General features: G+C 41.7%; 1 protein-coding gene across 1 annotated transcript; it reads right to left on the bottom strand.

Annotated features, from left to right (window-relative positions):
* Positions 1 to 6,281: 6,281 nt before the first annotated feature.
* Positions 6,282 to 12,562, bottom strand: LOC149282347 (isoamyl acetate-hydrolyzing esterase 1 homolog). Its single transcript, XM_089498329.1, has 6 exons — positions 12,430 to 12,562; positions 11,142 to 11,194; positions 10,452 to 10,600; positions 9,179 to 9,340; positions 8,906 to 9,027; positions 6,282 to 6,669 (listed from the first exon to the last, which is right to left on the bottom strand). Exons 1-6 carry the CDS (start codon positions 12,520 to 12,522, stop codon positions 6,481 to 6,483), a joined length of 768 nt encoding a protein of 255 aa, XP_089354455.1. The 5' UTR covers positions 12,523 to 12,562; the 3' UTR covers positions 6,282 to 6,480.
* Positions 12,563 to 13,062: the final 500 nt, after the last annotated feature.

Raw genomic sequence — 13,062 nt, 5'->3', positions numbered from 1 at the left:
CTTTGACTTCATCCTAACCATTGTGTAACGTGAGGAATATTTGCTATTGGCAGCAATTATAGAGAGAGAGCTTTTTTTTTAAGTAAAGAATATTAAAGTTATAGAAAAGAGAGCTTCTGGTGTCTTTCAATCTATGAAAGACATTTTGTTTTGACTTTAATTGCATAAAATATAGAGGTGGGACTCAATTGAAACATGCTTACAGGGAACCCATTAAAATCAATATGACCTAAGTTTGTTGTGACAATATTAAATCTATAGTATACTGTACACTCATGTATAAGTCTCGAAATGTTATTCAAAAATTGTTGTCCTACATTTGTCCCGTTTGGAGGTCCTGACTTATGGCAACCCTATTTGTGGGACACTCAGCAAGAAGGAATATCTACATTTGCCTTTTTTGGCCAGGTTTGGGACACATGCGATAACTTCAGGAGTGCCATCTCCATTATTTAGGATTGTGATGGCACTCCCTGTGACCTGAGAACAGTGGGTTTCTCCCCAATTGAGATGTAAAGCCTGAATTTTTGAAAGGTCACTCCGGGCCCGAACAGACAGGCCAAAATGAAGCTGCTTTAAGCCACTTTGGAGGTATGCTGCTGAAATGATGCCTGTGTCCTAAGAGCCCAGAAGCCACTCCAAAGCCATGCTTCAGTCCTAAGGACTGGAGCATGGCTTTGGCGCAGCTTCTGGCCTCTTAAGACACAGGCATGATTTAAACAGCATACCTCCCAAGTGACCCGAAGCAGCGTTATCTTCGAGAACATGGCCACATAGCTTGAAAACCCCACAAAAAACTATGGATGCCATCCATGAAAACTTTCCACTCCACAGCTTTATTTTGGCCTGTCTGTTCAGGCCCAGATCTGTCTATGGTTGTTGAGGCTCTGTGTTTCCTAAAGCAGGCTTGGGAGATTGATTGCCTATAACCCACGGCCACTTCTTCAGCTACTTGTGCCGATGTGATTTGCAGACCTTGGACATTTTTCCTCCTTGAATTACAGCACCCAGAATCCCACAAGTCTTGGCATCCTGAGACTTGTAGTTCAGGCTCTTCCCTATGTTCTCCCATGCTCCAGTTGCTGGTCTTAGCAAGTCCAGACAGTACCACTTTGGCAAACATGAGGTTTACAGAAGAAGGGAAACAGCCTCACACTGTTTAAAACTCCTCCACAACTTGGTGAGGACAGCTTGAGTTGGGCAGCTGTGGAGCGCTGGCCGACTGTTTGGGATGGAAAACGGATTGAAACCTGGGGATGAAGCTGAGCAACCTGGAGGAGGGCACAGCTAACTGACCAAAACGCAGAGCAGGAATGCTTCACGTCGCAATGTTTTGTTTGCAAGGTCCACATGGAGCTTACTTCCCAAGGAGAATTTTCCAGCTCTCGTGGTTATAGAAACGTAATCTGAAGACGTTCAAGCAAGCAGAAATAGACAAATCAAGGCAAGACGTATCATGCATTTGGGAGAAGCTTGCTTTGTCAGTTGTGTGCTTTGCGTGCAAAAGCCCCCCAGCTGAATCTCTGGCATCTCCAGGTGAGTCTGGGAAGGAGATCGAAGGACCTGGAGAGCCATGTTTTGTCAGTGGAGAGACTGCTGACCTTAGGAGGTATGAGGCAGCTTTTCATATCCTTCATGCCTCTCATCATTTAGGTTTGAATGTACACTTGTCCCTCCATATTTGCTAGGGTTAGGGACACCTCTCTAGGAATCTCTAGGTCCTCAGTGCAACTCTGTGGTCAACGTCCGACAGACACTGACCCTAGAACTGCACTGGAGGAGCTACAAAGGCCTAGTAGAGTATTCTCTCTAGGAATCTCTAAGTGTTTTGAAAGCAGATGGAAGGAGTATTAGGTGTCTTTAACATTGCACAATTATAGTACAGTGGGCCCATGGTATCCGCTGGAATTTGGTTCCAGGATCCCCCATGGATACCAAAATCCATGGATGTTTAAGTCCCATTAAATATAATGGATAATAAAATGGTGATCCTAATATAAAATGGCCATATCAAGATTTGCTGTTTGGAATTTATATATATTTTAAATATTTTCAAGCCGTGGATAAAAAATATCCATGGATACAGAGGGCTGACTGTACTTTGTTACCATGTTAAGCACCATGGCCGCTTCTTATGGAAGCCTGGGATTTGTAAGTGCATAAAGTATACAGGTTGGAGTTTATCACACATGGGGAAAATTGGGGATTTAAACAATCATTTTCCCGGGAAAGTCACGCAATCGCAATGAGGATTTTCACAGACATAGTGATTAGAGAGGACTTGTCCTGGGAATAATCAGAGAATAACCAACAACAAATCATTCACGGGACTTTGCCCATGTAATAAACTCTGTTGAGTCTCCCTTACCCAAAATGCTTAGGACTAGAAGTGTTTTGGATTTCATTTTCCCCCCCAGGTTTGGAATGTTTGCATATACATAATGAGATATTTTGCAGATAGGGCCCAAGTCTAAACTCATTTATGTTTCATATACACCTTATACACAACCTGAAGGTAACTTTGTACATACTAGCTTTAATAATGTTATTTATTTATTTATTTATGGTATTTATACCCCACCCTTCAGCCCTAATGCCTGAAACAAAGTTCGTGTACATTGTACAAAGGTGTCACTATCTCAGCCACCCATGTGGACAGTTTTGGATTTTGGAATATTTCAGATTTTGGAATAAGGAAGAATCATAGAATCACAGAATCATAGAGTTGGAAGAGACCACAAGGGCCATCCAGTCCAACCCCCTGCCATGCAGGAAATCCAGATCAAAGCATCCCCGACAGATGGCCATCCAGCCTCCGTTTGAAGGTTTGAAGACCTCCAAGGAGGGAGACTCCACTACACTCCTAGGAAGTGTGTTCCATTGTCGAACAGCCCTTACTGTCAGGAGGTTCCTCCTAATGTTGAGGTGGAATCTCTTTTCCTGCAGCTTGCATCCATTGCTCCGGGTCCTAGTCTCTGGAGCAGCAGAAAACAAGCTTGCTCCCTCTTCAATATGACATCCTTTCAAATATTTAAACAGGGCTATCATATCACCTCTTAACCTTCTTTTCTCCAGGCTAAACATCCCCAGCTCCCTAAGTCGTTCCTCATAGGGCATGGTTTCCAGACCCTTCACCATTTTTGTCACCCTCCTTTGGACACGCTCCAGTTTCTCAATGTCCTTTCTGAATTGTGGTGCCCAGAACTGGACACAATATTCCAGGTGGGGCCTGACCAGAGCAGAATATAGTGGCACTATGACTTCCCTTGATCTAGACACTATACTTCTATTGATGCAGCCTAAAATCGCATTGGGCTTGTAAGTTGCCACATCGCATTGTTGACTCATGTTCAACTTATGGTCTACTTTGACTCCTAGATACCTTTCACATGTAGTTTCATTCAGCCAAGTGTCCTCCATCCTATATCTGTGCTTTTTGTTTTTCCGCCCTAAGTGCAGTACCTTACATTTCTCCGTGTTGAATTTCATTTTGTTAGCTATGGCCCAGTTTTCTAGTCTGTTTAGGTCATTTTGAATCTTGATTCTGTCCTCTGGGGTATTAGCTACTCTCCCTAATTTGGTGTCATCTGCAAATTTGATAAGTATGCCCCCAATTTTGTCCTCCAGGTCATTGATAAAGATGTTGAGTAGCAATGGGCCTAGGACAGAGTCCTGTGGGACCCCACTGGTCACTTCTCTCCAGGATGAAAAGGAGCCATTGTTGAGCACCCTTTGGCTTCGGTCAGTCAACCAATTACAAATCCCTGTAACAGTTACTTTGTTTAGCCCACATTTTACAAGCTTGTTTGCAAGAATGTCATGGGAAACCTTGTCAAAGGCCTTACTGAAATCACGATATACTATATCCACAGCATTCTCTTCATCTACCAAGCTGGTAATTTTATCAAAGAAAGAGATAAGATTTGTCTGGCATGACTTGTTTCTCTGAAACCCATGTTGACTCTGCTTTCTAGATGTTCACAGACTCTCTGCTTAATGATCTGCTCCAGAATCTTTCCTGGTACTGATGTCAGACTAACTGGGTGATAATTGTTGGGATCCTCGTTTCCCCCCTTTTTGAAGATAGGGACAACGTTTGCCCTCCTCCAGTCTGCTGGAACTTCTCCTGTTCTCCAGGAGTTCTCCAAGATTATTGCTCCGATATTACATTTGCCAGTTCTTTTAATACCCTTGGATGTAGTTCATCTGGTCCTGGAGACTTGTATTTAATTAACCAGGTATTCCTGTTCTATCTCCTTACTTATTCTGTGCTGAAATTTCCATGTTCTGTCCTCTGCTCCATTATCCTCAGGTTGAGCACCCTTTGCCTTTTCTCAGAAGACTGAAGCAAAGAAGGTGTTGAGTAATTCTGCCTTTTCTCTGTCCTCTGTTAGCATTTTGCCATCTTCTCCATGTAGTGGCCCTACCGTTTCATTCTTTCTTTTGCTGCTGACATAACCAAAACAGGCCTTTTTATTGTTCTTAACCTCTCTAGCAAGCCTGAGTTCATTCTGTGCTTTAGCTTTTCTGACTTTACCCCTACATGTGCTAGCTATTTGTTTGAATTCCTCTTTGGTGATTTCCCTGTTTTTTCAATTTCTTATACATGTTCCGTTTAAAAGTTAGCTCAGTTGAAAGTTCTTTAGTCATCCATCCTGGTTTCTTGAAACACCTCCAGTTTTTCTTCCTCACTGGAACTATTTTAACTTGTGCCTTCAGTATCTCCCTTTTGAGAAACTCCCATCCATCCTGAACTTCCTTCTCTTTTAGTATTCCTGACCAATGGGATCACCCCCACTATTTTTCTAAGTTTAATAAAATCCGCTCTCCTAAAGTCTAGAATGCGTGTCTGACTCTGCCTGGCTTCTCCTTTCCATTGTATAACAAACTCCAGGAGACCATGGTCACTTCCACCTAAGGATCCCACCACTTGCACCCCATTAACCAAGTCCTCCTTGTTGGTTAGGATCAGATCTAAAATAGCTGATCCCCTTGTTGCCTCTTCCACCTTTTGGACAATGAAATTGTCTCCAAGGCAAGTGAGGAATTTGCTAGACCTTGAGGATTTGTAATTATTTGTATTAGTACAGCACAATACTGACTATTCCACCAAAGACCACAGTTTTAAAATTCCACCTATCCATCTTGCTGCATTCAGAAAGGGGCAAGGGAGAAATACTCATTTTAAGAGACAGGTTAGCATCCTGAGTTACACTAGTGATGCATTTCTGAGATACATTAATAAAGTTAGTAACGTCAAATCTGACAAAAGTTGATGTGAAGTTGAAGGCTTTCATGGCCAGCATCCATAGTTTTTGGTGGGTTTTTTGGGCTATGTGGCCATGTTCTAGAAGAGTTTCTTCCTGACATTTCACCAGCATCTGTGGCTGGCATCTTCAGAGAATCTTCTGTGAAGATGCCAGCCACAGATGCTGGCGAAGCGTCAGGAAGAAACTCTGCTTGAACATGGCCACATAGCCTGAAAAACCCACAAAAAACTATAAAAGTTGATGTACTTGCATTGAGGCTAGGCTGAAAGCTAGTCTAACAGTACAAATTGAGCCTTGAGTACCCTATTGCCTAAACATTTATGAACAAAGACAGATTTCTGTGTGTATATTAGCCCCTTTGTTATTGTTGCTGTGTGTATTCAAGGTGTTTCCGACTTAAGGTGACCATAGGGTGAATGTATCATGGGGATTTCATGGCATGATTTGTTTAGAGGAAGCTGCTATTGCATTCCCAAGTGTATGACTTGCCCAAGGTCACCCAGTGGGTTTCATGGCTGAGCTGATAATCGAACCCTGATCTTCAGAGTCAGTCTAACACTCAAACCACTATGCCACACTGGCTAAGACCTTAAATGCTAAGAGACTACTGCGCCTGGTAGCTACACAGTTTCAGGACCACCAGTTATTATTATTTTTTGCAGGGGGGCATGATATTTCTCAAGTAGTTTACAAGTTGTTCTTATTTCCTCTAACCAGATCATAATCATCACCACACCTTGTTTTCTAGGAGTAAAAAGTGAGTGTGCTGTAAAAACTAAGAGTGCAGAGCAGAGTCCTGAATATATTAGGGTGCCATGTGGCAGCTGGGCCTGTTTCCTGAGTCAAGTCAAAAGGCTGGATGAATGTGAAAGACTCTGAGCTGACAGTAGCACCAATGAACCTCTAACCTGTTAACATGAATATGTACAGACGTGTTCCCTGCGTATATAATTCTTGTCTAATCACAGCAAGATCAATGCTTGTTTTGAACAATTTGTGGAAGACAAAAACAGTAGAACAATTGTGTTCAGATCTTCCTCAATCTGTGAAACCTCCAGCCGTACAGCTGCCATCATCCCCAGCCAAAATCATGAACCATTTCATGGCTATTGTTTAATAAGAAAGTGTTAACTATTTTAATTTTAAAAAGTAAAATGTTTTACAGGTGTACGGACTCTACTGTCATCTAAGTAAGAGCTAGTGTTGACTATTACTGTTTATCATGAGGGTTATCCAAGAGACTAGCTTCAGGATGGAGATGATCCACATCGCGCCAATAGGGGAGCAGCATTTGGAGCATGGAGATTCTTTGTTCCAGGAGTGACCAAAGCTGGTTTGCTAGGAAGTTATTTCCTTCCCCTGATAAATGGAGTCCATCAGAGAGGTAGCAGCTAAAATCCTAAAATGGAGACTAACAATATTGTGAACTGTTCAGGTAGGTTCTGGTATTCAATCATTCATCCATTCATTTCGATTTATATCCCACCTATTATATCCTAGCACAGGACCGAAGGTAGTTTACAATGATGAAACATGGGTAGATTTTTCAAAGAATACTAGGAGTTTTAAAAAGTCTTCCTCTAACTGAAGAAATGAACTTACTAGATTTACTTTGCTACTCAATTTTCCTGGTGTGGGGAGGCAGTCTTTCCATTGGGTCTTCCTCCTCTTCTCCTTCCCTGAGGCAGGGCTTGAACAACTGTCACACAAACTCACTATCCCCTTAATCCTGCCTTGGGTGTGCTAGAACATGGCTTTATAGCAATAGCACATACACTTCTATACTGCTTATCAGTGCACTTAATGGTGGAGGAGTTCCTGCCCAGAGGCAAAAACAAGTGTATGTAGTGCAAAAGGGAGTGCAGGCTGGGATGGTGGGTGGCTGGAAGCACCACAGGAGGCCTCATTCCTCTGATCAGATCTAACATAAAACACATGAAACAAGTTGGGGGGCAGTGGTGCCCCTTGTATGTGCAAAGTATATGTATTCATTGCTAAAGGGGATGATGGAAAGGGTAAAAAAAAACACCCTGATACCCCAGTGAGGTTGACAGGTTGGTGTCAAACAGCCTTTTTTCTAGAGAACGAAAAGCTGGATGAGGCCTTCCTCCATAGGGCTCATGAGGCAGCTGCACTTACCATCTGTGGCCACTGGGTTTTCTAGGGTGTGCATCAGATAGGGTAGGGAGTTGTTACTGCTTATTCCAAAGGACGGTCAACAAATTGGCCAAAGCATCTGCTATCATGGCAGACACCAGCTTGGACTCAGTTCACTTCACATCCAGAACATTGGCACTGTGGCTAGACAACAGCTCTGGCAGAGAAATTGGAACGCTGACATGAAATCGAAACCAAATTTGGCAACATGCTCTTTCAGAGGGTTTAAATTGTTTGGGGAGACATTTGATGAAGTGCTGGAGGAAACCAAGGACAAGAAGGCCTCACCGTCTCAGACTAAAAAGGAGGAACCAGGGCCTAGTCCTTTCAACCACAATTCAGACAGCAGGATTTTAGAACCTTCAGGTGAAATTGGTCTTCCACCTCAGCCACAAACTACAGCACATCAGTTATTCCATAAAGGGGATCACCAGACATCAGTAAAGCAGGGAAATGAATCCAGTCAGTCCTTCTGACTTGGGGTGGTTCTCTGGGGAGGGACACGTGCAACACTTTGCCCATCACTTGGAGTGCATACCCCATAATGCGTGGTTATATGACAGATTTCACACAGAAAACACTGAACCTCTTTCTTAGGTTGCGGGTCACGAGGGATCCAGAGGACGATGAATAGCACAGATCACCTTTCTACAGATGCAGGCCACAGAGTGAATGCCCAATCATCAGAGATATTTGGGGTCTTACTCCATTCTTTTCTTGGTCCCCAAGAAGAACAGGGAATGGAGGGCCACACTAAATCTCCACAGGTTGAACTGTTATGTAAAAAAGTGGAGGTCCTCAGAACCATTTAGGAGGGAGTTCAGGAGGGAATGTTTCTGGCATCTCTGAACCTCAAGGAGGTGTACTTACATGTTCCAGTTCATCTGGCACACAGGAGGTTCCTCAGGTTTGCCTACATTGAGGATCATTATCACTACCAAGCTCTTCTTTCTGGCCTGTCAGTACCTGTCACCTCTTGGTCTTCAACAAGGAGTTGGTGGTTATGATAGCTCATCTGAGTCCAGAGGATGCATATTCACCCATGTTTAGATAAGCTTCTGATCCACTCATCCTCGCACCTATGAGCTCTATGATTTTATACTGTGAAGGTTCCTTTTCTGCAGTGTCGAGGCAGAAATCTTTTCACACCCCATTTAACTGTAGTGTCTACTTATACTGTTGTATGCAAGTGTTTGTGCTGAGCAATCTATAGTAGTCTGTAGCTGAAGATTGTCATGCCATCACTGGGGGAAGGGTCTGGCTCTCCTCCTGAAGGGATGGTGAGTTTAAGTGACAGTTTTTGAAGCCCTGCCTCAAGGAAGGTGAGGAGGAAGAACATCCAATGGAAGGATTCCCTCCCCAACACTTCAGAAAGGAAGCCTTCATGGTAAATACCAAGGTAAGTACCAATGTTCTGTTTCAGGCTCACATCACTGTTTCTAACATGAAAAGAGATGACTAATTCCCAGAGAGCCTACCTTGTTATTTTTTTGTATAAGTGTCCACAGATCAATGACACAAGTGCCACAATCTTCAGCCACTTTAACACAGGTCTTGGCATATTCCCCAGTGGTAGAATTGAGACGGTTCAATTTTTCACCTATACATAAAAAGAAAAAAAAGAGGCTATCTTTTAAAAGACTAAGAACTATAGTTGGAAGAAAACTCAGTATTTAAAAAATTGTGTTTTTGCGTTTTCTTTTGTCTTCAAGTATTAAAACAATTTAATTTAAAAATGTTAACACCATTACCTTTGGCAATACACTCTTTCTCCCAAGCTGTTTCATGAAGTGGTGGTGGTGTCACTAAAATAATTTTATCCTCTGTAATGTCCACAGACTTAAGGTACTGTACCATGCTTTTTAAATTGTCAGCATATTCTTCTAGTGGAACATGTTGTTTGGGATTCACATCTGTTCAGGAAAGATATGCTGAAGTGAGACACTAACAAGATTTTCCTATAATGTAACTATATTGCTCAGCCATAAACAAAATTTTTGTTTGTTGCTAGTGTTTTGAGCAAGAAACAATAAAATAAAACGAGTCCCTGTACTGGGAGAAAGGCGGGATATAAATACACATGATGATAATGATGATGATGATGATGATGATGATGATGATGATATAGATTGACTATCCTAATTTGAAAGCTGTTGGGGCTTTGCAGGGCAAAATCATCACCTTGTATTAAGCCCAGAAGAAAAATGGTGCAATGTGGTCTCTAAAGTGGATGCCTTACAAGAATCTCTCCACTACCTTTTTGTGACAACTGTAGCTTTCAAGTGCTTTTCAATGACAATTTATGTAGATTGTTGTACACAATTGACCTAGCCTGAGTTCTTCAAACAAAGGATAGTCTGTACACTGAGACATTACTAGAAATGTCAATGATGTGGCTGGTGCTGCATCTATAAAGCAGAAATAATACATTTTCCATCCTATGGAATCTTGGGATTTGTAGTTTGTTGTGGCACCAGAGCTGCCTGTCTGACAGAAGCTAAATATGTCACAACTACAAATCCCAGAATTCCACACATTGAGCCATGGCAATTAAAGCACTCTCAAACTGTGTTACTTTTGCAGTGTAGGTGCAACCTACATGAGGAAACTGACTTTCTTTGTGGTGGCACTCCTCCTGTGAAATGTGCTGCTCAGGGAGATTTACCTGATTCCTTTTCAGCACCTGACATTAGAACAGACATTGAGTATTCAGTCTTTTGAGTAGGTCACTTTTTTCATTTGTGCTGCTTTAGGCTGACACTGTCTTAAAAAAATCCTCTTTACTATTTCACCTACTGAAAATATTTTTATTTGAGGATGGCATATAGAATTTTTAATTAAAAGTCAAGAATGAGAAAGCACCATTTGGGCACTGTATAATGAGACTGAAGCCTGTAAGACTGAAAGTGTTTAGGCTTTCAAGTGCCTGACATAACATGGTAACACTGTGAAAACAAATGTAATGAGATACTCCAAAAGAGAGGATTTGGAGCGGTATGGAAAAGAAGAAAAAATATGCCATACCTTTTAAAGCACTGTCATTGGCTCCAAAGAAGACTGTTACTGCAATTGTGTTCTTAGCATTAGAATCTTTTTGGATCAGTCTTGGAAGAACAATTTTTGCCCAACGTGTATTATAGCCAGAGAGTCCACGATTCAAGACGTCACACTTTCTGAAATGAATATATATATATTTACCTGAAAAGTCTCTTCCTATCATTCCCCATTCAAAAATATTAGAAACTGGTCAGCTGCCCTTTTGTACTGGCACAGTCATATGTTATGTTTAGTCAACAGTCGGTGCCAATGAGTTCATGTGGACTTTGTCCCAGGAAGGTTGCTATCTGAATCTTTCCTCTCTTCTTTACAGTGGATTGTATTTCAGTGCTTGAACATTTGTGCAAAATGTCTTCATTCTCACTTAAAGCTCCTCCTGCTACCTCTACTGTTAGGTAATGGTCTCTTTTAAAAAATGGAACTTTGATTAATATTGAAATAGATAAAAACGGGCAATTCCAGTCTATGTCCATGGCATGGAATTAAGAAACACAAAGGAAAATAACACCAAGGCTTTTGATATCGTGTCTCAAAGCAATCATGGATGTCCTGAAAAACAATAATTGTCATGCATCTTAATGACTCTTCAGAATCATTAAAATGCAGAGAAACGTCCTTTGAAAATATAAATGAACCAGAAAGTTTGATATGCCTTACCTGGCTAATCTTTGAGCAAGCAACGACCCCCATCCATTTTCTTGGAAGGAAAACTAGAGGAAAGGAAGATAATAAACACTGAATTAAAATCTGCAGTCACAAGTCCAAGTATAGCCAGCCATTCACACAGCATTACAGTTTCTCGTGATGGCAGTCCTAAATTGAGTTTTATGGTCAGTGGAGCATTATCCAACTTTGTTTCCTTTGGAGGATGATCAGCAAGGGGCAAGTTGGAAATGTCCATGGATCAAGCATATGATTTAAAGGCTGAAGTATTTACAGGGTTGCCATAAGCTGAAGGTGACTTGAAGGCATGCACACACATACTTAAGATGACATGTTCACCGGTGCCTTAAGAAAGAAGAGTGTGGAAGAGAGAAAGAGAAATTTGGCTTTAAACACATAAATCTTGTTGTCGTTGTGAGAATCACGGAACTGGAAACGACCGCAAGGGCCATCCAACCCTTCCCTGTCATGCAGGAATACACAACCGTCTCCATCAAATGTTGCTTGCTATATGATGATAATAATAATAATAAAAAACCTATATTTTATTATTTTATATGCAAACTGTTTCAATATTGTAATAATTTTATTCTGTTTTAATATTCCTTATGTTTTTAATTGTACTGTTTTTAACCTTCTAAGCCACTCTTGAGTCCCAGTTTTGGGTAAAGGGTGGGGTACAAATAATAATGGTAATAATAATAATAATAATAATAATAATAATAATAAATAGCAGCAACTTTGAATAATGATGATAATAATAATAATAATAATAATAATAATAAATTGTAGCAGCAGCCATCCCCTGTCTTTGGATGATGATAATAATAATAATAATAACAGCAGGGTCCACCCCATCTTTGAATAATAATAATAATAATAATGATATAATGAAGATAATAATAATAATAATAAATAGCAGCAGCAGCCATTGTCCACCTTTGAATGATGATGATGATGATAATGAAGATACTATTATTATTATTTTATTATTAATAGCAGCAGCCAGCCCCATATTTGAATAATGATGATGATAATAATAATAATAATAATAATAAATAGCAGCAGCAGCCACTCTTTGGAGGAGAAGGCACCTCAAAATGGAGGACAGGAGGAGGAGGAGGACTGAAGCTCAAGACCCCTCACAGAAGCCTAGACCCATGCTCCTCCTTTAGTCCTGCTCAAAATGGAGGACTTTTTTTGGAGAGGAGGAAGCAGAGGTGGGGGTCCGGGAAAAGGAGGACGCGCCTGGCCATTGAAAGGAGAGGAGCTGGGGGTCTACCTCAGTAATGGAGTCCCCAAAAAGGAGTATCCGGGGCCAGAGGAGGCGCCGGGCATAGGACCCTGCCACCGCCTCAGAGGAAGAAGCAGCCATGGAAAAAGGAAGACCCTCTCTCTTTCTCTTCCCGCCTTCCCGCCTTACACTCTTATTAGAGTGCTGCTGCTCTTCCACTTTCCCTGCTCTGGCTGCCTCCTCCTCCCGTTGCATTGTGGGGCTTGTAGTCCAGTGAGGCCTAAGAGCTCTCTGGCACAGGATTCTAAAGGCCCCGCCTTTAAACTGCAAGTCCCACAATGCAATGGGAGTAGGCAGTCAGGGCAATTAAAGTGGAATAGTAGAGCTATGAGAGAAATAATGCCAGTGTGACAACGTGTGACCCTCAGTCACCTGTTTTCCTCAGAGGGCAGGCAGCCCAATGGGTTTTATTATCCTACCACTGCCACTTATTTGTGACAAGCACCAGTTCTTTGAAAAACCTTTTCCTTATACATTTGTGACACTACTATCACCTATGTGTAACAGTCACTTTGGTTTTCTTGTGTACAACAACTTCTACCAGGAACTATACTCCTCCCTCCACATTCACTGGACCTAGGCTTCCCATATCCCGCCTGGGGGAGGGACTTTCCCAATTTG

Source organism: Sceloporus occidentalis, unplaced genomic scaffold (genome assembly GCF_023333645.1).
Source record: "Sceloporus occidentalis isolate IW3139 unplaced genomic scaffold, rSceOcc1.0.p SCAF_118, whole genome shotgun sequence".
Taxonomy (NCBI): domain Eukaryota; kingdom Metazoa; phylum Chordata; class Lepidosauria; order Squamata; family Phrynosomatidae; genus Sceloporus; species Sceloporus occidentalis.
Note: the sequence above shows the minus strand (reverse complement) of the source record. Positions and strands in the feature narration are given on the sequence as shown.